General features: G+C 36.7%; 1 protein-coding gene across 2 annotated transcripts in view; it reads left to right on the top strand.

Moving 5' to 3' along the window:
• CNST (consortin, connexin sorting protein) overlaps positions 1-27,631 on the top strand; it is a 97,802-nt gene that overhangs the window by 62,458 nt on the left and 7,713 nt on the right. For both annotated transcript variants that reach the window (XM_006062416.3, XM_044943081.1), the window contains 6 exons: positions 4,512-4,542; positions 6,594-6,680; positions 7,108-7,222; positions 9,408-9,429; positions 9,610-9,706; positions 18,590-19,476. In XM_006062416.3, the coding sequence (XP_006062478.3) occupies positions 4,512-4,542; positions 6,594-6,680; positions 7,108-7,222; positions 9,408-9,429; positions 9,610-9,706; positions 18,590-19,476 (1,239 nt within the window). The remainder of the gene's footprint in view (positions 1-4,511; positions 4,543-6,593; positions 6,681-7,107; positions 7,223-9,407; positions 9,430-9,609; positions 9,707-18,589; positions 19,477-27,631) is intronic.

The raw sequence follows: 27,631 nt of genomic DNA on the forward strand, positions 1-27,631 counted from the left end.
CTGAAAATACACTGGGCAAGAATTCTACCTAGGTAACATAACATATTCAGATGACTCTTGAACTCACTCCAGAGTGGCCTTTGTGCCACTACCCCGCCAGAATTGCACTGTAAATGCCAGGATTGATCTCCGTGTTGCACGCTCATGTGAATCTAGTTGTTAGTCCTCAGTTTTCTTCCTACCGGAAGTATTAGAAGCCTTGACAAGTTGATCGCATGCTCTATTTTGCAGCATTTTCTTTTGCTTTTTAGAACCCCCCCCTTTCCACTTTTATATCTTACCTCACTGGATATGCCTTCTCTGGGTCATTTGTTGAGTCCTCCAAATTTTACTGATTGTTAAACATTGGAGTTTTTGAGGATTCAGTCCTGCAGTATAGACTAAACGTCCAGCTTCCTGAGGCATCTCATGGGCCTTTCAAACTTAAGATGCCCAAAATCAGACTTTGACTTTTTTTTCCTCCCTTTTGTTAGATGGCATATCCATCCCTCTAGTTGCTGAGACCAAATACTTTGAAGTCATCCTTCACTTTTCCCCACGTCCGTATCTAATCAGCAGATCCTGCCAATCTATTTTAAAAATATATGCAGATTCTGATGTCTTCTTTCCTCCTTCATTGCCGCCATCTTGATAGTACAAGACACTATCAGATTTCATTCAGATTCTTGCAGTAAACTAATTGTAGAACCCTGCCTGCTTTACCTTTATTTCCATTTAGGTTTTTTTCCCTTTCCTCGACACAGCAGTCATTGTGATCCAGATAAAATGTTAGTTGGGATCACGAGACTTCTCTGTTCAAAGCCATCCATTGACTTCTTTTCACATTGAGAGTAAAAGCCAAAATTCTTACCGTGGCAAGAGACTCCATGATCTGGCCCTTACCTCTTAGACCTTAATTCCTAAAACTCCTTCTCATTCACTTCTTTCCAGGTACACTGGGCTCCTAGCACTTCCTCAGCTATACCAGGAATGTTCCTACGTCAGGGCCTGTGGTATTTCCTTTTCATCCTTTCTCAGGAAGTCAGTATATGATGTACTCCACCAAAACAAGAGAGTAAACCAAGGAACAGGAAGATTAAGATAAAAGAAAATGGGGTGCTACCCCGGAGATGGGTGAAGGGGGTCTCTAGGAGAAGAGAGAGTCTTAGATGACAGCTTTGTACCAAGAAGGAGAGTGTACCCACTTTTATTTGAGCAGATCAGAAGGGTCTGGGGAGAAACTTTTATATCATTTTCCGATTTCTGAATATTTGGTGTGTCTGAATACATTGAGGGAAGTTTTCAACTCTTGATAGACTAGCGTTGTATAAGCGATAAGTGCGTGGAAAACTATACCAAAAAAAAAGGAAAAAAGAAACTCCAGAGAAAACAGAAAGCTTTCATGAAAGGAAAAATAATGAGAGTTTATTACATGACTTACTCATAATAAGGTAAACATTAAATGTTTGCCTACCTTTTACTACAATATAACAGCGTGGGATAGGTCAATATGTGAGAGAAAGTATGTGTGGTATATGTTTGTAGGGGAAGGAGCAAAAGACTCAATCCCCCATTTTCTAAAACTGAAAAAAAAAATCAAGAAATAGAAAATATAAGCCATAATATTAAGAGATACAGCATTTTTTAAAAAAGAGATATCTAAGTGCTTGCTCCTGAAGAAAGGAGAATCGGACACGAACAGCAGGGCCTTTCTTAAACACACCTTATAGAACCGTTTAACTCTTTAAACCATGTAAATATATATATTTTTGATAAAGGTAAGAGGTAAAAGAAGAAGTTTATAATTCAGACATAAAGTGAGAATAGTTTCTAGGTTAAGGTGGTAACAGTGGAAACACAGAGAGGTGAATTTGAAATCTTGACCTAGGGACTCGGTGTAGATAATGAAAAAAGGGATGATAAAGAAATCAGAGAAGAATAATTCTAGGAATACCCAGTTAGGAGGAATGGTAGTACCACTGACAGAAATAAGGAAGTATTAATGGAGAGTTAATTACAGGATAGTTACTATTTCTAACATATTATATGGATGAATATATGCTAAAGGACATTTGATATTAATGACTATGATCACTGCAGATATTCACTTACGTTTTTAGCTCTTGGAACTCTTTTTTTCTTTTGGCACTTAATATGTTTTATTGATTCTTGTTTTCCAAGCATCCATTGTAAATCTCCGTCAGTATTGACATAACAGTAGTAATAACAGGCTCAATGATAAGAATACTAAAATAGGAAATACTGTTTTAGTAGCACTATTCTAGGTTTTTTAGGCCATTTAATCCTCACAGTAATACTTTCAGAATGACACATTATTACAACCAAAGAAGATTTTTTTTTAACTTGTCTGACGTCACACAGCCAATAAGTCATAGAGACAAGATTCAAGTCCATGTCTGGTTCCAGAGTCCACACTAAAGTTCTTGGATCTCTCGAAGATTCCATTTAAAAATTACTTTTCTTGGGGACTTCCCTGATGGTCCAGTGGTTAAGACTCTGCACTTCCACTGCAGGGGGCATGGGTCTGATAGCTCATCAGGGAAGTTCCACAGACCGTGTAGTGTGGCCAAAAAAGAAAAATTACTTTTCTTGGGTGTAAGTAATCTCTTATACACTGACTTAGTTAATATAATGGCAGGTTAGCTGTAAGTGTATAACCTAAGTCATAAACTTGAGAGTTTTTCATATAGACATGAGAAGAAGAAGTTCAAGTGCTGTACTCTGTGCTCAGTGAGCACGTCATGAAACTCATCTCAGACTCAAGCAGGAAATGGCTTCACTGGGATCCTTGAAGCCACTCTGTGGGACTGCGGACAAACACATACGCCTTCCTAACTCCTTTTTGTTCCCGGTAGATAAAAGACGCCTGAAACCAGGAAAACCTTAAAATTACTACCCTCCCAAAGTGATTTTCAACTCACTTCTTCACGATTCTACTCTGCACCGGTAGAGTATTTCTGGTCCAGAGTCAGCAAGTGCAAACCGTTTTAAGCACTTGCTGCTGTGTCCTGGGCGCTGTACTAGACACACGTTCTGTCTCCTAGAGTTGTAGATATTACTGACCCTGTTTTACAAATAAGGAAGCCGAGGTCCAGAGTCACACAGCTGGCAGTGGCAAAGTCGGTCTAGAACACAGTCAGGTTATTCACCTTCAAACGTTCATGTTTTTCTGCTCTACCAAGCTACCTCCCGGATTTAGACATTTGGGGCATCAAAGAAAATCACACCTTCTTTTACCCTGCTCGACTTGCCAGGAGTAGGTTTTTATAGGAGAAGGCACCCTGTGTATTTATTTTTCAAGCTGCCCTTTCACCTGTAAGTGCCTTTTTACTTTTGAGACCTTGGGTTTCATGATCCTGTCTTTATGGTTGCACTTATGGGACTGGAACTGTCCCAGAAGTCTGAAAGCTAATTGATTAAATGACAATTTACAGAGAGGTGATTGGGTCCATCTATATTGTTGTTTTGCTCCTGGAAGAATATTAGATATATAGAATAAATTTTAAGCTAGGCAACTATTTCCTTTAAAACTATACTTTTTCCACTGTGGGATTTAGAGAAAAAAACATTCCTTTTTTATTTCTAATTTATAGGTTTGACTGGTACTTTATTGCTCTTTGTACTGATAGCTTCCTGGAAAGTAGAGATCATGATCCATAAACAGAATACCTTTTTCATTAGAGACAGGAAAAATCAGGGCAAACTGAAAGTGTAAACTACTTAATGAAGTATTTTAAGTATGATGATAGTCAATTCATGCAAATATTTCTCCATGTATACTTTTGGTTTTACTGTTCTATTGATAAATGCTATATCTGAATAAAGGATTCCAAAGTTTTTAGACTCAAAGAATTTTTAAATTTAAAGTTGCCCTAGAATGGATCTGCCTAGGGATATCCCTCAACTGGGTGCAGAGGCTGAGTCCCTGGACCTTGCCCTCCCATCCAGTGCCCTTTATCCTGTGCAGAACTTGGTATCTATTCCAAACATCATTGCTCAACTAGTAGCACTTGGTCTGTCCTTTTCTGAAATATCCAAAGAGAATGAAAAGTCAGTGTCCCCCTGAGGTAGTTTGTGAAATACTAATGAGAGGAATGCGTTTTAAGATCCCTTGTGACCTGACATAGTTCAGTTTTTTAGTTTATGATACAGCCATCCTTTCATTCATGTTCTACTTTATAAGCCTCGATAGCATCTCTCTCATTCTTTAGAGTTCTTATTCTAAACTCTCGTGAATCAGTGATGTTTGCTTTGACTTGAAATAGAATAGAAAGAATGAGATTGTGTGCAGACCAAAGAATGTCTGTGTTTGCTTTTCTTGAGACAAGTGACTTCAAAAATGTGTCTTGTGCCTAGAGTCATATTTTTTTCTGAACTGGCGAATATAGTTAAGAGTATTCTTAGTTTGATATCAAAGATTTTGAGAGTTTCAAGGTTTTGGTTTCTTCCAAATTTGTCTTTTTATTCAACTGTTAATTTAACTTTCTCTGTTTTTTATTTGTTTTTAACAGATAGCAGAGTCTTATTTCCAGGAGGAGGACTGTATCCTTTTTTTAATTACAAGAAGAAATGCCTAGAACGCTTAGTGAATTGCCCACTTTTAAAATTGAGATTTACCTACAATGAATGTATGATCTGCTGTTGTCACTGGATTTTGTTTCATGCACCCATGTAACCATCTCAGAAAACAAGATGTAGGAAATTTGTTACTCCAGAAAATTCTCTAGAACCACCCAAGTTTGACCTCCTGTGGACAAGCTCCAATTTTACCAAAATCTAAATATTTGTGTGTGGAGGAAGGGGAGAATGCATGTTGCAAAAAAATAAAAACCCATTGGATTTGTTTTCTTTTGAATTAAACAGAAGTACAAAGCAAGTAATATTCATATGGTAGAGTTTGTCAGCCATATTATACATAGCAAATCTCATGACTCTTATTATAGCTATATATATAGCAAAGGGAAGATTTGCTATATCTAATTTGCAAAATTTGCTATAGCTATTGCTGATGAAGAGTTCTTCATTAGTGATAAACAGAATAACCATTGTCAAGGAAGACTGCATGTTAACTGTTGTTTGTGCTGTCTCTTCAGTCATGTCTGACTCTATACAACCCAATGGACTGTAGCCTGCCAGGCTCCTCTGTCCATGGGATTCTCCAGGCAAGAATACTGGAGTTAGTTGCCATGCCCTTCTCCAGGGGATTTTTCAGACCCAGGGGTTGAACCCACATCTCTTACGTCTACCTGTACTGGCAAGCAGGTTCTTTACCACTAGCACCACCTGGAAAGCCCATAACTTTAGTAAAAGAAAGATTTATTCCTTCCATTTTTTAATTTCCCTCTCTTAAAATTGTTTTTATTTTTTCAGAGAAGGTCCAATATATACACTTTAGAGAGAACTCATCCTAAGTATCTTTATTTCCCCATTTGTGTGATTTCTTTTTTCTCCTAACCTTACTGATTTTCACTACAGATTGGGGGACAAGCAGTTGTCATCCTGAACCCCTATCAAGTAAACTAGTAAAGTGTGGTAGAAACTTAGGGCAGTGGCTGTTAATCACTAAGTCTGAAGGAAATCAAATTCTTAAGGAAATGAAGTTTAGGACTACCCAAAGGATGAGTATGATGTAGTAAAGTGCAGAGTACATCAACTTCCCTGGGAGCTCCTAGAAATGCAGACTCGTGGGCTTTAGAATCAGAGCTTCTGGGGATCAGACTCATGAATCTGTATTTTACCAAGATTTTCAAATAACATTTATGTTCAGTAAAGTGTGAGAAACATTGGTATATTTTTAAGTTATGAGCAGAGGAAAATAGAATTGTCTCTGCTTCTCCCTGGTCTATTTTATGATCCCTGGCATATATTTAAGACACAAATGAGAGAGAGAACTGAACCTCTGAGTGACCATGGGAGGACTAAAAAGCTAAACAATGAGTTTTTTCTCTTCCTTCTTTCTGGGTCAACATTTAGAACATGGCCCAAAGGAAGGTAGACAGTTGGACAGCTTGTCTTGACCTCATATAATGCTAAATGTGTGATACAGATGGAGAAGGCAGAAATTCCTAAGAAAATCTACCAAAAAAAGTAAAATCACATAATTATAAAAATCACTATGGCAAGTTAATTTACAAAAAAAAAAAAAGCATTCAGTGAGAAATAAGGATCACAGGGAGTTGAAATCAGAAACAAACATTTGACTAGAGGGTAACATAGTGGCTTGACAGAAGGTAATTTAAGGAGAGAAAAAGGAGGGGGAACACTTAGATTATGGATTCCATATGGGCCCTATTTCCAATTAAATTATATTTAATTGACTCTGCTAGAGGTATTATTAGCAAGCAGGCATTTCTTGAACATTAAAACCTTCTTTTTGCGTCTTCTGTTTACTGATAGAATAGAAACCAGGTAGCTTAATGCATGATATGCAACATTAAAATTTACCTACTTCAAAACCAAAAACCCTTACTTTTTTGTTTAAATTTAAAATTATTTAGAGCCCTCTCAGTTTTTTATAAACTTCAAAATTCTCAGTTGATCTAAGACATTATTCTGTAGCCTGGATTCCTATTTTCCTTAAATTTTCTGTTCAGATGAGAAAGCAATGAAATTCATTCAGCTCGAACGACTGTATCACGAGCAATTGCTCGCAAATCTTTCTGCCATTCAAGAACAGTGGGGTGAGTACAAACTAAGGTAGAATGCAGAATTATCAATAATCTAACAAGTTGCTATCTAGAAAGTTAACATATTTGACCTGGTTTTCTAGGTCAGGAAGTAGATGTTTCTAGTCAAGTTAGTGTTGCAAAGAAAGTAGCATTTTTACGGCAAGTTTACCTCATTTTAAGAAAGTTTTTGTCTTTGTTTTTCATACCAGTGCCAAGAAAAGAACACTTGCAACTTTTTCATTTCTTCTGATGTCCTTGGCTGATTTAGTCTCTGGGATATATACTTAGATCTAAAAGCAATCACTTAGCTAATTCTGTGTTAACTTTGGGCTGAAAAGATAATTTTGCATGATAATCTTTATCAGTAGTGCCAGTTAAGTATTTTCCCTTCTAAACATGTTTTGTAATAGCTAGTGACTAACAAATATTTTAAATTTAGAAACAAAATGGAAAACTGTACAACAACATACAGTTACACCTTTGAGGAATTCAGAAAAAGGATTTAATGGTGAAGATTTTGAACGGCTTGCTAAATTTTGTGCAACACATCAAGAGTAAGTACTTGACTGTTTACAATGAATTGGAATAGAATATTGGAGAAGCATTGTAATACTGAGTATTTAAAATGCAGAATTCACTTCTTTGTTTTGTTAATACTAACTGGAGAAATTAAAATTAATAAAATGATTAGGTTCCTTTCTCAGATTTTATCTGTTTCTTACACAAAACTTAGCAAAAGGTCTGTTTTACAAAATTCAAAGCACCTTCTAATTAGAAATTTTTTAATGTAACTTCTAATTTCGATTAATTTTTGCTTAAGAGGTTAGGTGATTCCGATGGAAAAATTTGTGTTAGGATTTTTATTACAATTGTTTTCCAGTGTTTCTATGTCTGTCACTGTTTATATGTTGTAGTAAAAACACACTTTTAAGAGTAGCCTAATACTGGAATGCAAATGCATTTAATCAGAATACCAGATAATTTTAAATTATTTGATTTGTATCAAAGAGTTGGATTTTTAAAACTGAACATAGTAATAATAAAGAACTTAAGTATATATATTTTAATTTATTATTTGAAGACTCAGAATTATAAAGGTGAGGGGATATGATAATTATTAAACTAGTGCAGATTTCTGGGATGTACAATTTTCTTGTGTTAGTTTGAACTTTTGAAACAGTCTTTTTATGGATTCTGCATTATGACCTAATTTTAATATGTTAAATAGGTTAACTTTTGGCTTTGTAAAACTTTTAAATACTGGAATATTAAAAATAGATAAGGGAGATTGTTTTCTTACTTTCAAAATATTCAATATAGATACTTTTCTGCTCTTCCCAGGGAACTAATAATTGTTTAATCTGTTACAAATGTTTTAATTATTTAAAAATAAAGAGTTATTGAATCTAATATAGACGTGACTCTTTTTCTTTTTTTTCCTCTTTTTAAATATAAGGCAACTTGCCAACACATAATGTTTTTTTAATTTTTATCGCAGTATAGTTGATTCATAATGTGGTGTTAGTTTCAGGTATACAGCAAAGTGAATCAGTTATACTTTTATACATATACCCACTCTTTTTTAGATTCTTTTCCCATATAGGTCATTACAGAGAATTGAGTAGAGTTCCCTATGCTATACAATAGGTCCTTATTAGTGCCGACACATAATTTAAAAACTAGTCTTCAGTCACATTGCTTCACATCTCTAGAGAATTTCTGACTAGTGAACAGTAGATAGTATTATAAACCAAACCTAAAATTTTATGCTTATATTTGATAATTCCCCAAAATTATACACCTAAAATTAATACAAAATGTTTGAATATTACAGTACACAGCTGAATTTTTACATGTACAGATACATATATGTAACTAATACTCTGACCAAGAATCAAAACAGTCCAGCCCCTCAGAATTAGCGCCCTAATTTGTGTACAAAGCCAGCACCCACCCCCTCAGATAGTAACTGCTCTCTGAGTTCTGTAACACTGTATTTGCCTGTCCTGCAGTTTTACATAAATGTTACCACACAGACTAGATTTTTGTATCTAGCTTTTTTGTGCATGATTACGTCTGTTACATGTTGTTACCTGCAGTGGTAATTTGCTCTGCTTTACTCCTGTGTGGATTCATTATGTGACTGTGCAGCAATTTATTTATCCATTATATTGTTAATAGACATTTGGATTGTTTCCAGTTTTTTAATATTATGAATAAAATGGCTGTGAACATTACTGTGTATACTTTTTGGTGAATGTATGCATTCTTTTATCTTGAGTGTTTCCTAAAATATATTTACAGATTACGTCTTTTTTTATCCTTTTCTGTGGAAAATGTGAATAAAATTATCTTCTACCATAATCAACTTTAGACGATAATGACATAAACTGAAATTTTGATATGTGTAAAATACTCTTGAAATACATGAATAGCAAAGGTTGACATTTTTTTCCCCTGCTGACTCTCAGTATTTATAGCTTCTTTGGAGGTTTTTCATTAGTTATTGGCCATCTAAGAAGATTAACACATGATATAGTTGCACTTTGAACTGTGTGAACCAGTGGTAATGTTTCAGCAGTGGAAATGTTCTGTGCTAATATTAGAATCCAGAGAAGCTGTATTTTTTCTTTCTTTTTTTTTTTTTACAGCCGTTTCAGTGACATTTGTTTGGAAGCATTTTGCTGCTATAATATTTTTTTTAATTCTTTTTTCCCCTCTCTCTCTTTTTTCCTACAGTCCTCTTTTATCCAAAGATAAGGTAAGAGATTTTCTTTGAAAATGTTTATAGGAAAAACGTAGAGTGTCATGTTTTGTTGTATGGACTGGTTTAGAAAAGAATGAAACCTTCCTCAAATTGTTTTCAGCTTTCTAACTTAATGCAACAGTTTCCCCCAAAGTTTTTTTTTTTTTTTTTTTTTCTTTTTGAAAAACTTTTTAGATAGCAGCTGTCCAGAAGTCCCTGGGAAGGAAATGCTTTAAGCAGTTAATAGTGTCTGAAGATCCAAAGGAAAGAGGAGCTACAGCCAAAGAGCTGGGTATGTTTTTAAATTAGAAGTAGACATTAAAAATGCCTGCCTCATATAATATTTTACAAGTATTACATCTGAGTTGCTGTGAAGGAGCTTTTTTACGCATACTGCTCCTAGACAAACAGCAAAGCAAGGTTTTTTTTTTTTAACATTGTATAATCCTATTTTTAGATATCTAGTAGTAGAAATTATAAAATCTAAATTCTTATAAAAACATAAAATTGTTTCATGTTTTCAGTAGGTGGTTTTATGTATCTAAGAGAATATGACAAGACTGCAAATAAGCTGTGAAAGCGAATTGGTTTTAGTGCATTAAGGCATTCTTTTCTGTATAAAAACCAACAATTTTTTTACAAACTTTACCAGAAATTTTTTTCTGTAAATCTAGGTATTATCAAGATAAGCTCTGTATCTTGACAGCTTATCTGTAGTAATTTATTCTCTTCCTTTTTTGTTGGCTAACATGGTATACTTTAATTTGTATATATATATTTCTAAAGCATTTATAGTTATGTTTTATATCACTGTGTCTTATATCAAAAGTTACGAGTTTTAGAAATTTGTTTTCTTATAGTAATAATGTATGTTCATTATAAAAACTTTAGAAACTAAAGATAGATTTTTAAAAATGTGTTTTAGAGTATTTGTTTTTCCATGTATATGATTTTAGTACTACTTTATATTCCTGGGCCTGAAAACTCTGATATTAAACAGGCAGCATCATGTGTCTTAACTGAATTGCCTGAAGAGATAAAATGATGATGATGATGCCTTCAATTTCACTTGCCTTTTTCTCTTTTAAGTTTTTTCCCCTCAGATCTTTACTTTATCCCCTCTTTTCTTATGTGGCAAATTTGGGTTGCCTTAGGTCAATCCTACTATATTCTATTCTTCCTGTCTCTTTTTTCTGGTCATTTTTATGGAAATCAGAATATAATGAGCTTCATAAACATCCTATGGGAAAACATCACAAAGTAGTCACCTAGTTTGGGTGTGAATATGTCTCTGTGTTGTGCACATTGGGAAGAAGGCTATTCTAAGTTTGAGTCTGACACTGCCCAGCAATAGCTCGGCACTACTTCCAGCTTAGCCTCTGCCGCAGGATGAGTGGCACAGACAGGGAAACTGAGATACCACACATAAGCCACTTACTTGGTGCTTTGACTCACAAGCAGAACCTGTGTCTTCTGGTTTCTAACTGAATTGCAGCAGACTTCTGCTAAGGAAGTTGTGTGGATTATCCGATTCCACAGTGCAGACGTTTCATTAATAACCATTTTATGGGAAGGGTGTGAACTAAATTCTAGAGAAAGAAATCTTGCCAAGTCTGATAAAATAGTATCTTTTAAAGAAAAATGTCAAATCTCTCATAGTCTACTCAGACAGGTTATTCTATGAATAAATACAGAGAAATGTAAGAAAGAATAAGAAAAAAATAGAAATATGAAAATATTACTTTAAATGATTTGTATTTAATATATTCTCTTTGTTTTACCCCGTATTCCTTAAGATATTCCATAAGATACTCTAATATCTTATGTGTTCTACAGTTTAGAGTTTTGCTTTTCTTTCTTTATATATGTCTTGGTCTTAAGCTCCTTGTATAATAAGTAACTTGCTTTTCTCTGTGTGTGGTTGTTTTCTGGTATCAAACTTGTCTGGTCTGAATCCTCTCTCCACCACTTAAATTTGTGTGACCTTAAGAGACTTCCCCTGGCAATCCAGTGGTTAAGACTCCGCACTCCCAATGCAGGGGCACAGGTTTAATCTCTGGTTGAGGAGCTGAGATCCTGCATGCCACGTGGCCAAAAGGAAAAATTTGTGTGACCATAGACAAGTTGCTTAACTTTTTTCTGTCCCTGCCTTTGCTCACCTCCAAATGTGGATTATTTTTACCTCATAGGATTTTTATGAGGATTAAGTTAGTAATTTCATTAAGGTTTAGAACAGTACCTGGCACAAGGTAAGAAATCTACGTGCTGACAGCTCTCATTACCCTTCCTCCACCACTTCCTCCCATGTTATCACCACCCCCTATGGCTAGTATTCCATTAATGTTCTCTATGTGTTATTCATTGCTGCTGCTGCTGCTAAGTCGCTTCAGTCGTGTCCAACTCCGTGCAACCCCAGAGACAGCAGCCCACCAGGTTCCCCCATCCCTGGGATTCTCCAGGCAAGAACACTGGAGTGGGTTGCCATTTCCTTCTCCAACGCATGAAAGTGAAAAGTGAAAGTGAAGTCCCTCAGTTGCATCCGACTCCTACTTTTCTAATTAATCTACCATGATTAAAGTCTCCAAGTTATTTACATATTACTTTATATTTTCAGCGTACTTTTATGTATATTATTTCATCTTTTCCTCTTAACAACCAATTTAAGGTAGACTAAGTCATTTTAAGAAACTCAGGGAAGGTAAGTGACTTATCCAAACAGAACTAATTAGAACACAAAGTTAAAACCCTGTTTTCTGGCCTTGAAGCCCATGTATTTTATAATATTTTAATTCATTTTTATTAAGTATTACTTATATGTGAAAATATGTTACATATATACATTATAACAATGTATTAAAAAAAATGAAGACCTATGAACCTTATACCCAACAGAGGGACTAGATTATTGTCAGTCCTCCTGTTAAAACTACCTTTGTGTTCCTTTCTATGCCATCACCTGCTTCACTCCCCTGCCCCAAGGTAGTCATTATCCTGAGTTCTCCATTTATCATTCCCTTCCCACTTTTTAATCAACTTTATTGAAGTACAGTTTCCATGTAATAAAATATACCCATTTTAAGTGTACAAATTGATGAGTTTTGGCAGTTTTGTACACTCATGTAACTACTACCCCAGTCAGAATATGGATCATTTTTAATCACTCCAAAATCTTTCTCCCACCTCCAGTCCCAGGCAACCCAGTGCTTCCTGTTATTATCAATAGGTTTTCCTTGTTTTAGAATGTAATAGAAATAGAATTGCTCAGAATACTTTCTTCTGAGAGTTACCCTTATGACTAAATGTACCATTAATACATTCTTTTTTGTTGCTGAGTAGTATTCCATTTTTAACTTTACACAATTCGTTTATCCACATAATTGTTGATAGATATTTGAGTAATTTCCAAGTTGGAGATATCATGAATAAAACTAATAGGAAGTTTGTTTGTTTGTTTGTTTGTTTTGTAGATAATATGTTTTCATTTCTCTTGGGTAAAGAACTGAAAGTAGAATCAGGGTCATATGGAATGTACATTTTTAACTTTGTAAGAAACTGTCAAAACAGTTCTACAACGCTGTTGTCCCATTGTATACCCTGCCAGCAATATATGAAAATTTCAAATCCTTGCTGACATTTAATATTGTCAGTCTTTTTTTTTTTAAGTCATTTTAGTAGATATGAATGTCATTGTGGTTTTTAACTTGTTTTTCCCTGAGGACCAAGTGTATACATTTTTAGTTTTGCATTAATCTCTGTAGAAGATGTACTTAATTTATACTATTATCAATATTTCAGACTTAATAAAGGCACATTTTTTTCATCAATCTGCCAAAATAAATATTAACATTGAAAATTTCTTTTTCAAGCCTGATATATCACTCAAATGTTTTTACCTGATGATAATTAGTGAGATATTGAGAAAGTATAAGAAACATGTTAATTCATGAATCCTTTAGTCTCATCCATAAATAACATAGGGAATTTTGCCCTAAAGAGAATTCATGGCAGAAGGAGGGTTGCGAGAGTAACTCAAAGGCATGTGCATTTGTAGAGCACATGTTAGAACTTAGATTAAGTCTAACTTCTCATTTGAGAACTACCTCCTTAATTTGGTATTATTAAGTATGTCATACTTTCAACTATTATTCCATTGTTATTTCATCAGAGTAGAATTTTTTTTTTAGTGTGTCTTAAGTCAATGCAATAGGGATTAGTAGACTTACCTTACTACATCTTTGGGCTCAAGAAAGCAAGTTAACAGAAATTCATGTTAGTATTAACAGAAACATTAGCAATAAGTTTATACTGTGATACCTGCCTGAAGAAAATTCAAAATATATTTTTGGTTAAACATAGTGGATCGACCATTTACTTCTACTTTTTTTTTTAAATACTATTGAAATGTCACAAAGGAATCCTTAAAGGCAGAAAGCCAGAAGGACAGAATTGGCAAGGAACCAGCAGCAGATACGACATCCAGAAAATGTTGGAAGCTGGGAAGCAGATGGATGGATGACAACTGGCTTAACATACCATGCATGCTCAGTCGCTCAGTTGTGTCTTTGCAACTCCATGGTTTGTAGCCCACCAGGGTCCTCTGTCCATGAGATTCTCCAGGCAAGAATACCAGAGTGGGTTCCCATTACCTTCTTCGGGGGATCTTCCCCACCCAGAGATAGAACCTGCATCTCCTGCATTGGAAATGGATTCTTTACCACTGAGTCACCTGGGAAACCCAACTTACATACCAGAGAAAGCCAAAAACTAAGTGTCTACAGGGAAAAGGTTGATTTCTGCCTGAGAGGGTTTGGGAATTGGGAGCACAGGGTTTGGGAATTGGAAGCACAGAGAGTACCTCTAAATTTAAGTTAAAAAGCTGTGTAGGAAGCATTTAGACCTTGATGTCCCCTCTCTACCAAATAGGAAGCCCTATTGGAAGCTAGACATAATACAGCAGTGTCTTCAAAATTGTGAGAGAAAAGGATTTCTAACCTAGAAAACTTTACCCAACCAAAGTTTTAGTCAGTGGTGAAGGAGTAAAGACTTTAAGATGTGAATAATCTTAAAAAGTTTACCTTCCATGTACGTTTTCTTAGGAAGTGTCCTTATAATAAGAGAAAATAAACAAAGAGGAAGACCTGGGATTGAGAGAAAACAAGGTTTCCAAAATAGAGCCAAAATGAATTCCTAGGATCATTGGGAAAGGAAATTCCAGGACAATACCTGTGTAGCAAGCCTGGAAAGGAGTTCCAGGTCAGGGACTCAAGAAGAATATGTTTTAAAGCTGAAAGATTATCTGTTGTTACATATACCATAGTTGTCCATCTGTCAGAGTTCAAAGATGCATAGATTAAAATTATTTTTAACAGAGTAATGAGGCAGTAATCAACACACAAAAAAACAGCATAAATGAGAAAGAAAAATGCAGTCTGGGTATCTTGTGAATAATACTTACAAAGCCATAGTACTGTAAACCTTAAATATTGATTTGCCCCAGATTTATGTTGAATTGTAATGGGAGCGAGAGGGGAAAGAAAACATCACTGTGGGGGCAAAGAATCTAAAGAACCATGAGAACTAACTCTCTTCCTTAGTAGGAAGTTAGTAGGTGGTCTCTAAAACTGAAAAGTCAATAGATAACAATGGAAGTCTTCTCTAGAAATGGAGGGTAAATATGAGCAGAAACAGTTAAAGGAATTGAAAAGTAGCTGCCCCTAGAGAGCAGGAATCAGACAGATGGAAGACTAAGGCAGAAGACTGTTTTGCATTACCAGTAAAGACAGGTTTTTAAGCTTTTCTCCAAAAGCATAATTTGATACAACAAATTATAAAATAGCATATGTCTTGTTTGATTTGGAGACTGAATATGTATTAAAAACATCATTTATACTTTATATGGCATCACACATAAATTACAGCTACTGTCTTGATCTAGTCTGAAATTTTTGCCCTTTACATCTTAAATTACTAAATTTTTTATATTTTATATTGTTTCTAATAGTGGAATGAAGCAACTGTTCTCAGGCTAGTATTTTATAAATAATACATTGTACCAATGATAGTCTTTATTACACACCACTTACGTGCTATCTTGCTTCATTAGGAACTACTTAAATTGATTGTGTTTTATCTGGTAACTATAGTCAGCCACTTCTCTTTCTGGTTGTATTGTTACCAAGTCCAAGGTCACTCTGCTTACCGCACGACAAGCCAGTACATCAGAGATGAGGTGTTGGAGGCAAGGAATACAACTTTATTCAAAAAGCTGGCAGACCAAGAAGATGGCAGATTAATGTCTCAAAATAACCATCTTATGGGAGCCTGGATGTTAGGTTCTTTTATAGAACAGAGAGGGGAAGGAGGTGAGGAAGTAAAGTAAAAAGGTCCTAAGTCGTGCAGAAATCTCCGGAAATAACCAGTCTTGTGGAGGGGTTATGTTAATTTCTTTTCTGCAGCCTTTCACAGGTGAGCAGGGTCGGAAGGTCTCTCTGTGAGCTGAGCAAAGGTACTCTAGTTTAACATTCAGGTTGGAGGGGCAGGGTTCCCTGTGGCAGGCCACTGTGTATGCTTACAGTGGTAGACGGTGATTATAATAACAAAAGCATAAAAAGCAAAGGTTAAAGTAAAAGAAACAGATCCAACATAAAGTCAGAATTTGCTCTTCCCTGTTACAATAGAATGCCATCTCAGGCTGATTCCCTAACTTTTCAGTAACTTAGAGCTATTAAATACTCTCATTTTGATTCTTTATGACTTAGTCCTATTCTGTTCCAAATTTAACACTTAAATCTCATTTTATTCAAAGCTCTTCTCTGTCCACCAGCTCTGCAAGGGCTGGGCGCATGGTCTGTTCCCTTTTGAGCTATCTAGATTAGTGCATAGGCCTGAATCTAGTCTATAGGGATGTTGGTGGCTCCAGCAGGACCAAGTGCGGAGGAGCTTACTACCAAGTCACTTTCCTGGACATTTGTGGTCCTTCAGGTAACTGACCTTCAGCTTGAGACAGCATACCCATTCCTCTGATGTGAGGGCCTCTCTGCCATGCGTTTATGCTCTTTACTCTTTGAATTCTATGGGTGTGTTTGGAGGGCTGTCTTCTGAACCTTTGGGTACTGGGAAGCTGGGGAGGAGAGCTTGGATCCCTTTGCAGCTGGCTGGGGCCCTCCTTGCTCTGACCTCCCCCATCTTAACAGAGAGGCAGACCAGCAAGCTCAGTGGTGAAGCTGACAACCTAATGGGGATTAAAATGGTTTTTTGCAGTCTTCCCAATTTTGAATGATTCTTTGTTGTTCTTCAACACTCAGTCATGTCCAACTCTTTGCTACCCCTTGGACTGCAGCATGCCTGGCTTCCCTGTCCTTCACCATCTCGTGGAGCTTTACAATCTCCCCGAGTGATTCTTTGGAGTAGAACAAAAGAAAGAATGCTTTTTCTCCCCCAAAGAGACCTCTTTTTCCTTGTCCTCTCCTCATCTGACTTTGACTTAAGGCATTGGGAGAGGTAATATGAACTCAGCAGTACAGAGCTGAGGTTGCCAGTTTCTTTCCCTGATTCTCTGAAATCAGAAGATGGCATTTACGTCCTGCCTTTTCTTTGTTACGGTATGTGCCACCATTGCTAACTGGTAATTATTGAAGTACCAATACATGAAAAGGTATAATATAATCATCACTATATTGCATCCTTGATTTTAACCTTTGGCCCATCATGTATTATTTAATTTACATCATTTTTAAATAATATATGATAAAAGAAAAAGTTAAAATTTCTGTGATAGTTGTTCAGTTGCTAAGTCCGACTCCTTGCAACCCCATGAAGTGCAGCATGCCAGGAGTTAGGAATGCTTGATCAACCAAAAGGGCTTCCCAGGTGCACTAGTGGTAAAGAACCCACCTGCCAATGCAGGAGACGTAGGTTCAATCCCTGGGCCGGGCACATCCCCTAGCGAAGGGCGTGGCCACACACTCCAGTATTCATGCCTGGAGAATCCAATGGACAGAGGAGCCTGGCAGGCTGCAGCCCATAGGATCACAGTCAGTGACTTTTTGACTTAGCTGAAGTGAAAGTGACTAAAGTGACGTAGCACAGTCAACCAAAAGCTGAATCAAGAACAAGCTTCTCTGTGATCTACTAGTTTATGTATGCATTCAGTATATATTTTGTGAAAGTTTTTAAGTCAAAGGGAAGTATTTTAAATTGATTTTATTTAAAATAGAAATTGAAAGAAATATCAAAATTCCAAACCCATTTCTGCCTGGTTCCAAGACTTATGCTTTGCTTTTTACCACTGCCTGTTACTACTTCCCCTTGAGAAGTTACAAGTAATTTTCTAATACATTAATTAAAGATGCTATTATTCAGGATGCTTAAATAAATTTAAACAGATTTATGTTCTTTAGGGGCTTCCCTGGAAGCTCAGCTGGTAAAGAATCCACCTGCAATTCAGGAGATCCTGGTTTGATTCCTGTGTCAGAAATATACCTAGAGAAGGGATAGGCTACCCACTCCGGTATTATTGGGCTTCCCTGGTGGCTCAGATGGTAAAGAATCCACCTGCAATGTGGGAGACCTGGTTTCAATCCCTGGATTGGGAAGATCCCCTGGAGAAGGGCATGGCAACCCACTTCAGTATTATTACCTGGAGAATCCCCATGGACAGAGGAGCCTGGTGGGCTGCAGTTCATGGAGTCACAGAGAGTCAGACATGACTGAGTGACTAAGCACAGCACAGCATGTTCCTTAATTAGCCTTAATAGATCAGAACCAGTATTGTTTTTCTTACAATATGATACAGTATATTTCATAAACATACTGAAAATAATTCTCCCACACTTTAAAATATTTGTTTAAATAGATGCAGCTAATCAAGTTTAGAATGTCTTTTAAACCTTTGAAAAATGACGTTTTTTTCCAATTATAATGAAGACTAAGCAATATATTCTTGTTCTTAACATGCTTTTGAATAATCTCTGTTAATTTTTATATCTAAAGGATTACTTACTAAATGTTTAGAGTATTTCCTCTACTTAAAGATGCTATAATCCAACAGGTTGAATTTCCATTTCAGAGGTGCAGAGCATTACTGTGTCCCACGTATAATTCATGTCCTTTCTCTTCCCTTCTGTACAAAGTGCCGTGTTGAATCTTAAAACCACTTGTTTTTCTTCATCTTCAGAGAGTGAAATTTGTCTTGTCATGGAATCAGGAAAAGAAAGCCAACATAAAGAAGAGACCCCGGAGAGCAGTCCCTGCTGTAATGAGATGGTCAGGCAGGCAGATCCCCGGAGCCTCCCGGTAACTGCAGGGAAGGGCCACACGGAGGAGCCACTCTGCAGCTCTGAAGCCACGCAGGAGCTCCACGCCCAGCCCTCGGAGTCGGCAGGGAGCAGGTCCAGCCCCCACTCCTCAGGGAACGCTCCTGAGGATGACAGCCGCTTGCAGCTGGCTCAGACAGAGGCCTGCCAAGACGTGGCCGAAACAGAGCGCATTGCTAAGGACCCTAAGGTTTCCAGCCCGTCAGTGACAGAACCATTGATTTTACCAGGCTCTGACCATATACCTCCTGCGTTGATTTCTGAGGGTAAATACTCACAGAGAAAGGAACTCCGGTTGCCACTCCGGGATGCTTCTGAGGCGTTGCCCACAGACCAACTTGAGAACAATGAATTAAATGAGCTGCAGCAACCTGATCTCACAGAGCGTGATGGAAAATCACCACAGGGGCAGGCTGACTCAGAGGGTTCTGAGAGTGTACTTTGTGAAAATAATCCAGTGTCTGATTTAAGTACAGTGCTACCAGAGGTGTATATGGCCCCAGAGGAACAGGGAGATAAGGAAGAACAAGTCAGTAAAGAGACAGACGACTATTTGAACAGCCTTTTAGAAGGATGCTTAAAAGATACTGAAGATTCCCTCTCATATGAAGATAACCAAGAGGAAGACTCTGATTTCCTTCAAGATCTTTCTCCTGAAGAAGCATCCTATAGCCTACAGGAGAACCTGCCTTCTGATGAAAGCTGTCTCTCTCTCGATGATCTTGCAAAAAGGATAGAGATCGCAGAGGTAAATTTGAGATTTAATATAAATATAATTTTAAAAGTAAAATGAAATTTGAAAGCACATATATGTTAAGTATTGCCTTGCTTTTGTGAATTTTTCTCTGGCCTCAAACATGACAGGGAAAATTAGTTAGCATAAACTTTGACTCACAATGTATAATCATGATGTTTATACCTCAGGTAATTATATTGCATGCCTCCAGTATAGTAAATATTATATACACCATTTTTCGTATTTTTACGATTTTCATTCGGCAGGCCTGGGAATTATGAATAAGACAAGATTAGTTACATTCTTGTAAGGAAATCTTACGTTTCTTGTCATACATCTAGAAGATAAAATACTACTGTTTCTTCTTAATACTAACATATTTTGAAATTCTTTAAAACAGTATAACAATGAATGAAACATTTTAAAATACAGTAAGAGTTGGAAATACAGACTGGATTTATCAGCTCTAGGTTTGAACAAACTAAATACTCCTTGACTAAGTCAAATTTTACAAATAATTCAAAGTTTTAAAGTTTCTCTAAATAGTAATTAAGCTAATCAAAACCAAAAAAGAGGGCAGGAGAGAATATCAAAGTGACCAAATCCTTTGTTTGAAAATACAGTTTTTTAAAGTTCAGGCCAGGGCGGCAGGTACCATACCAAAACTACAGCACCTCCGAAAGGCAGCCTGACCTAGTAGAAAGAGCGGTATGTGACAACCTTAGTTCAAATACTGACTCAGCCTTCAAATACTGACTTCAAATACTGTTACCAGCCTTATGGAGCTACCATCTAATTCTGTTTATTTCTTTGAGAATTAGGATGCTAACTACTTTTCTTCTTGTCTCATCTTATATTTTTTTCCAATTAAGCTTTTAATTTAATTTGTATCTGTTGTTTTCTGATTCTGCATTATCACTGAAATAAAAAACCATCAATTAGAAGATGGAAATGTAGCCAAGCCAAAGTAGACAACAGAATACATATGGAAATGAAACCCTGTGAGAGCTTTCTAAGATAATTACTGTCATGTTACTAGCTTGCTTTCTTGCATTTTATAGTCAACTCTCTATTAACTATGATATTTAAAATTTTTTTCTTCACAAAATAGATAAAATAGTCATTCTTTTTAACTAGATCTTTTTATTGCCATTGACAGTCAACCCTCCATAAACTGACTTTTCTTCTTAATTTTTTTCCTGAAAATTGTTTAGTAGTGCTTAATGAGTGCAGAGTTTTTGTTGGGATGATGAAAATTTTAGAACTAGATACTGGTGGTGGTTATACAACATGAATATAATTTCACTTAAAAATGGTTAAAATGGCAATGTTATGTGTGTGTGTGTATGTATATATAATTTTTGTATCATAATTTTTAAGAATAGTAAAAAAAAAAAAAAGATTTTAAATAGATCTAATAGTATAACACTGGACCCAGAACTCCTTTCTCTTTATTTTCATCAGACTTCTGGTACAGGGAATTATCAAAGCAAAGTCACAACCATATCCAAATCTAGGTTTAATACCAGAACTTTACTACTGTCTAACTGCTTCTTTTCAAGAATCAAGCTGACTTGTTGTACGGTCTAGTTTTACTTTTTTAAGTATAAACTGCGGAGAAGGACAGAGTGCTCCTGTTGAGTCTTCCTGCCTTAAGAGAGACTCCTGTTGAGTCTCTCCTCCCCATTTATGGTGGGGAATTACTGTTGAATTAACACTGTACTACAACTAAATGGAATAGTCCTTCCTAAAACTCATAATGTCAGCTCTTCCTAGGTTTCCTCCATGGAGATTATGCTATGTACATCTTAAAATCGTCCTTCCTGTGAAATTACTTTTTATGCACGATGGTCCCCTTTCCTAAAAGTCTGTTAGTCTGTTAAATTGTACTGTTTTTAAAACCCCAGAAGCTGCATATGACTGACAAAGCTAGTTTACTTTTCTATGATAATGCTAAACAGACTGTTTTCTGAACACTCCTTCTCCATCCTAAAAAATATACTTTCATAAAATCTGCCTAACTGTGTCAGGAAAAGTTTTTAAACTTTGAAACTGAAAATCACTGTGCTTACTGTTTCCTTAGTGCCTTAAGAATGAAGTTTTGAGCTAAGTAAAATGTTCAGGTAATAGGGGGTTTGCTTTTAAGCGCAAACTTCTTTTTAATCCAAACACTGTTTATTTCATGCTTTCAGTGAAATTGCGTTAAGGATGTCTTCCATGTGTCAGGTGATGAAGATACAGTGAGGAATCAGATGAAGTTCATGGCATTTGAGGGGCTCTCTGCTGCCACACTTGTCCATACTTTTGTGAACAGAGGATAAAGAACATAATTTCTTAATAACTAAATAATATTCACGGATATTTTTCCTGCCCTCAGGAGCCACTGAGGCTCCTAGCCTGTGTTCCTCCACATAACTGTGCTCTCCTTGTGAGTCCTTCTCTCCCAAATTCATCATTTCTTGTCAGTGACTCCGCCCCTCACAGACCCCCTCACAGCCTGTCACACTTTCTACCACTGTGTTTATGGTAGAATATAATGGTATGTTCTCTCATTGCCATATCTCTCTCTGCCTTCATTCTCTTGCCATTTCTGCATTGCTCAGCCTTGGCTTCAGTGGAGCTTGGCCCTGATAGCCATTACCAGCACAGTGGAAGTGTTTGTTGTTTTTCTTAAACATCATTATTTCATTAAGATGAGATAATGTATACAAAATCTCATAGAGAACTAAAAACAAAACAAAACAAAAAAGAACTAAAAACATGTACAGTAATTTAATTCATTAATAAAGAAATATGTATAAATGAAACTTTTCTAGGTTTGGGAAATGTTTTCAAAGCCAGAATAATTTTGCTAAGTAAAATAATAGCTTAGTATCCGAAGCATTGCTGTTCTTTCTTATGTAAAAAAAGAACCTAGAACCTGACACACTGTCATCAAACGTATCATACTAATGGTTTTTTTTTAATCTTTTAAAAAAAATTTGTTTTTAATGGAAGGATAATTGCTTTACAGTATTGTGTTGATTTCCAGCAAACATCAACATGAAATCAACAATAGGTTTACCCATGTCCCCTCCCACTTGAACATCCCTCCCACCTCCCTCCCCATTCTACCCCTCTCTACTGTTTTCAAAAAGCATCAAAAACATTTATGTTCATTTCATAGATTCTTAAGAAAAAAGTTCATCATATGTGGAGTGTCTGTACGTTAGAGCGATTCACTCACTTATCCCCTCATTCAGTGATTTTTATGTAACTTCTGAGTGCCATGACATTACAGATGCAGTGATTAAAAATTCAGAGAAGGATGCTATATGTGTGAAGCCTCAGTCTAACAGTTGTCTGACTGCAGGTGCTACCTGTTTACTGAATTTGACTATCCTAGTTTCTAGAAAAAGATGAAATTTTTTCTCAATACCCATAATACCCTGACATTTTAATGTCAGAATGCAAACTCCTCTTACCCAGCAACCTAGTAATGCTAACACATCATTGACTTGCTTTGTTCTGGAACCTGGGAGGATTGCATTATCGTCTCTTTAAACTCTTTAGCTATTCCTAACATCAGAACCTTAGGAGGAAATATGCTGTACAAGTTCAAGGAGGCATTAGGAACCAGCCTCATACTGCTATAGATAATAAAAGTCCACTCAGCCCATAGTAGGCTGCTACATATGTGGAGAAGAGGGAGTTGTTTTGTTTTCTAAATAAGTATCACATCAAGTATTGGATAAATTTTTACAAAAGTTAATCTATTCACATTGAAAATAATCATAGTATGTAATTCAGAGATCCCTTTATGAGCAGATTTTGGCAACATGATATGCCATATGAAAGTAAACCATTCATTTTTCATTTAACATATGTATGTGTAATCTGTTGGCAGAGATGTCATATGTTCAGAAAACTAAAGGCTTCAGATTCAAGCGATTTTTGTTTTTAGAAATAATATCATAATTTCTTTACTGCTTTACTACTGCTTGGGTCTTTAAAAAAACTTTTAATCTGAAAGAGGGCAACACGTGTTCCTTGTCCTGTGTCTATATCGGCAGCATTACTTAGCTTTAGGTCTACCTGTCTCACGGGAACCAAAATAGGGAAGGACATAACCTAGAACTTTCTGATGGGGAGAAAGGTAACAACCCAGAATTGGTGTTGAGTTTGTCTCCAGAGAAACTAATCTAAGTGACTTCTGTGCAGTAGTCATCTCTGTCTCTTGGGTGGGATCGGGGATTAAGTTACATTAAGTAACCACTGTGGGATTCCCTTACCAATGTAAGATGCAAGGCTAAGATCAAGCAGCAGGATTTTAGGAAATCATATAATTAGCTCTTCCGTGGATCTCAGACAAAGGAGAATCTTAGAAACAGCAATCATGGTGTTTTCTTGAATGACTATTTTAAGGGGAGCAGGGTTAACCCAGCTTCGTCACCATAGAGGAAATATAGTCTTCTAATAACGTAAGAGGGTGCATGGAAAATGCTTGACCCAGGATTTATGTAAGTGTCTAATGAGCCCCAGAGGATTATCCAGGGATTACCTATCCTTTCTCTGTGCCAGATGGTCTCATCTTTGCCTTTCTTTTTTATCCTGCCCTCTAAATTTTCTGACTACTTACTTCATCTCTTATTTGTCAGGTCTCGTGGACCCAGCTCCTTTTCTTTTCCATTTAAATCGTTCTTTAAATTTACATCTTTACTGCCTCTTTCTGAACTCTTGCAGTAGCTACTTAATAAGTGTCCCCATTGCTCATATCATCTTCTCCTCCTTCAAATGGTCTTATATTTAGTACTGTATAAAAGTCGTGTCTCGATAGGATCCCCCAGCCACTCAGGCAACACGGGTAAATGAAATGACTCGGTTATAGGTGATGGGGGAACGTTCCCATTTCTTGTCTAGAAAGCTGAATAGCTTTTTGAAATTCTCTAGGTGCAACCAAACACACCTGAGGGTCTGGATCTAACACATAGACTGTGAGTTTAAACCTCTGCTATAAAATAATGTTTGCTTGTCTGTCTTTTCCCATGACTCCATTTGGCTCCAGGATAAGGGCTCTATAGTAATGGCTTGATGTTCCAGACACTTGGTGATCTGGCCCACTTTGCCTTTCCAACACCATCTCCTGCTGTTCCTTTGTTCTCAAACTGTTAACTATTGTCAGCCTGGCCTCCCTGCTGCCTCCCAGGAATTACTCGAATATTGTCACCTCTGGTCTTCACCTTCTGTGTTAGTCTTACTCTGCTCTGGAGTGACAAACTCTTTCCCCACACATTTATTTCTTGTCCACTCTCGAGGTCTAAGCTCTGCCTTTTTAGCATGTAGAGTGCCAAGCACAGTGCCCGTCATGGGCAGTACTCAATAAATGCTAGCTGCTGGCATTGTTTCTTGATCACCAAAGTCCATAATGTTTTTTCCTTTGACTTGCAGATGAGGGAGGGGCCTGAACATCATTCCTCCCAAAGTTCTATCTACCTGTCCTGTTATTAAAGGACACACACACGTGTTTGTATATTGCCCTCTTCACTAAATTGCAAGCTCCTGAAGGGCGAGGATCCTGTTGAATGCATTTTTGTATTCTCTGCAAAGCCCAACAGCCACCTGTATACAATAAGCCTTCCTCTGCTCCTCTTTTCTTATTTTGACCTAGTTCACTTAGAAAAATAAATCACCTTTAAGGATAGATTTGGTTTTGATTATTTTAAGGGGAAAGGCTATGTTATTTGAGTAAGTATAGGCTAGGGGCTTTATATAAATTGCTCATGTGTATATTTATTTGCTCTTTGGCATATTTATTGAGCACCTACTATATTTTAGAAACTAAGGAGATACCAGTGAATACAGATCAAGTGCCTGCCCTCATGATACTTACTCTCTAGAGGGAGAGACACATAATAAGTTAAGTTCACATAAAAATAAACAGTACCGTTTTATATATTGATAATGGCTGTGAAGAAATTTTAGCAGGATGAAGGGGTATAGAGAGACCAAAGTGCTGGGGAGGGTGGAGGAATGGGCTCTGGCTAACCAGGGTGGAGGGGAGGGCAGTGAGGGGACCAGCAGGAAGGCCAGCGAAGCTGGAGCACAGCGAACAGAACGGTGGACATGCAGGTGGAGAAGACAAGCTGAGCGAGTTCCCTGAGGGCCTCGTAGACCAAGATAAGGCACTGGAATTAACTTAATCAGTGGTAACATTTTGAGATGGATTTTGAGCAGAAGATGTGATTTTATTTGTTTCCTGCCTGCTCTACGGAGACTAGAAAAGGGGAGGCAGAGGCCAGAGAAAGGAGATCAATCCAGTTATTGCAATTATTCAAGTGAGAAATAGTGAAGGACTCAGTAGCAATGGATGTGGTGAAGATATATATTTATGAAGGAGGAACTAACAAGATTTGCTAATGGAGCAGTTTTGAGGGAAAGAGAATCAGGAGTTCTGTTTTGGAATCTACCTTTGGAATCATTTAAAATGATTTACTGGGGATTAAAACGTGGGATGGTGTCTTGACATTCTTACCCGTTTCTTTTCCTATTTTATACTTACTAAATTGTCCCTTTAAACAAATAAAACCTAAATACAAAAATATGAGATAGTGCCTAATTTAGAAACTTAGGTGCATTATAAAACTCATATTTTTATTTTAAAAAACTTTTTTCCTTTTTAAATTAATCTTGGAAAAATTCAGTATCACTGTACTTCGTCATCATTTGTTTTTCACTCTCCGAATTGCAGTGTGTTCTAAGATGCAGCAGTGTGGGGAGATAACCACTGTGTTCTTTCTAGAAGATGACTTTCCTCCATTTAGCCTCAGCTCCTGTTGCTCCAGCTGTGACTTGTCATGTTAATTTGCTGTAGTAGCCATGACATTAATCTACTTCCAGATGAATTGAATGACACAAATGATCTTTCATCTAACCATCTCCTCCCGTGTCTCTAGATAGATTTAGCCATTAATTTAAGTATCTCTTAATTCAGGTGACTTATAAGATAAGGATTTGTTGTATAAAGTGCTTTGGAAAGACAAAAGAAACTTATTAGGTTCATTTGAAAGTTCTGTTCATCTCACTTTAATTGTAGTATATAACAAATGACACTAAGCAAAATTTTAATAATCATGGAAAATAAGATCTCTTCACATTAAGGACATGGCAGGAGGTTTAATCTTGTCTTTGTATTCAACTCTGCCAATAACTGGTGCTACAAATGTAAGCAAGTTATTTAATCTGTCTCAGCTTGACTTCTTCATCTGTAAAATAGGACTTAAGTATGACATATTATGTAAATGTATTTACAGAAAGTGTGGAGATTCACTAAACTATAGTTCTTATTATGGAACCTAGATCTAAAGGACCAAACAGAGAACCATGACTTTTTCCTTCAGTGAAGAATAGTAACAGAAAACTTGACATGTGTTTCTACAGTGAGAATGCTGGCGTTCAAGCTATTTGTAATATGATTTATGAATATTATCAAGTTAGTTGCAAACCAAGCAAAATTTACCAGCCTTAAGGTTCTGGGTTGAGCAAAGCCTAGGTCAATAAAATAATATTATTTCATATCTATTTTCTCCTTTAAGGAGGCAGATTTAATAGCAAGGCCTGTCTGTTTTTTTCCTTGTAATATTATGATTTCTTGTGCCAGCAGAGTTGCAGAATAATCTTGTTTTTATAACCAGTTCATTCTTAAAATGCTGTTTGTGATGATCATTGATATTTGAGGGGAAGTGCAGGAGAGCTATTTATTTACAAATATACAGAGCTACCATGCATGCTAACTCGCTTCAGTTGTGTCCAACTCTGTGCAGCCCTATGGACTGTAGCCCACCGGGCTCCTCTGTCCATGGGATTCTCCAGGCAAGAATACTGGAGTGGGTTGCCATGCCCTCCTCCTTTGTAGGGGATCTTCCCTACAAAGGGATGGAACTCGTGTCTCTTATATCTCCTGCATTGGCAGGCCGGTTCTTTACCACTGATGCCACTTGGGAAGCCCATGCAGAGCTAGGTCAGGTGGATATTTCATTATTTTTTTTTAATTCTGCACTAATTCATAGTGTAGACCAGTAACAGTTACACTAATTGCAGCTTAGACATTCTTCTTGTTATCAGTGTAAAGGCTTGGTATACTTTGTTTTAGTAGGAAAGGAATTTGGTAATTGAAGTGGGAAACTAAATT

The sequence above is a fragment of the Bubalus bubalis genome, chromosome 5 (assembly GCF_019923935.1).
Source record: "Bubalus bubalis isolate 160015118507 breed Murrah chromosome 5, NDDB_SH_1, whole genome shotgun sequence".
NCBI classification, from domain to species: Eukaryota; Metazoa; Chordata; class Mammalia; order Artiodactyla; family Bovidae; genus Bubalus; species Bubalus bubalis.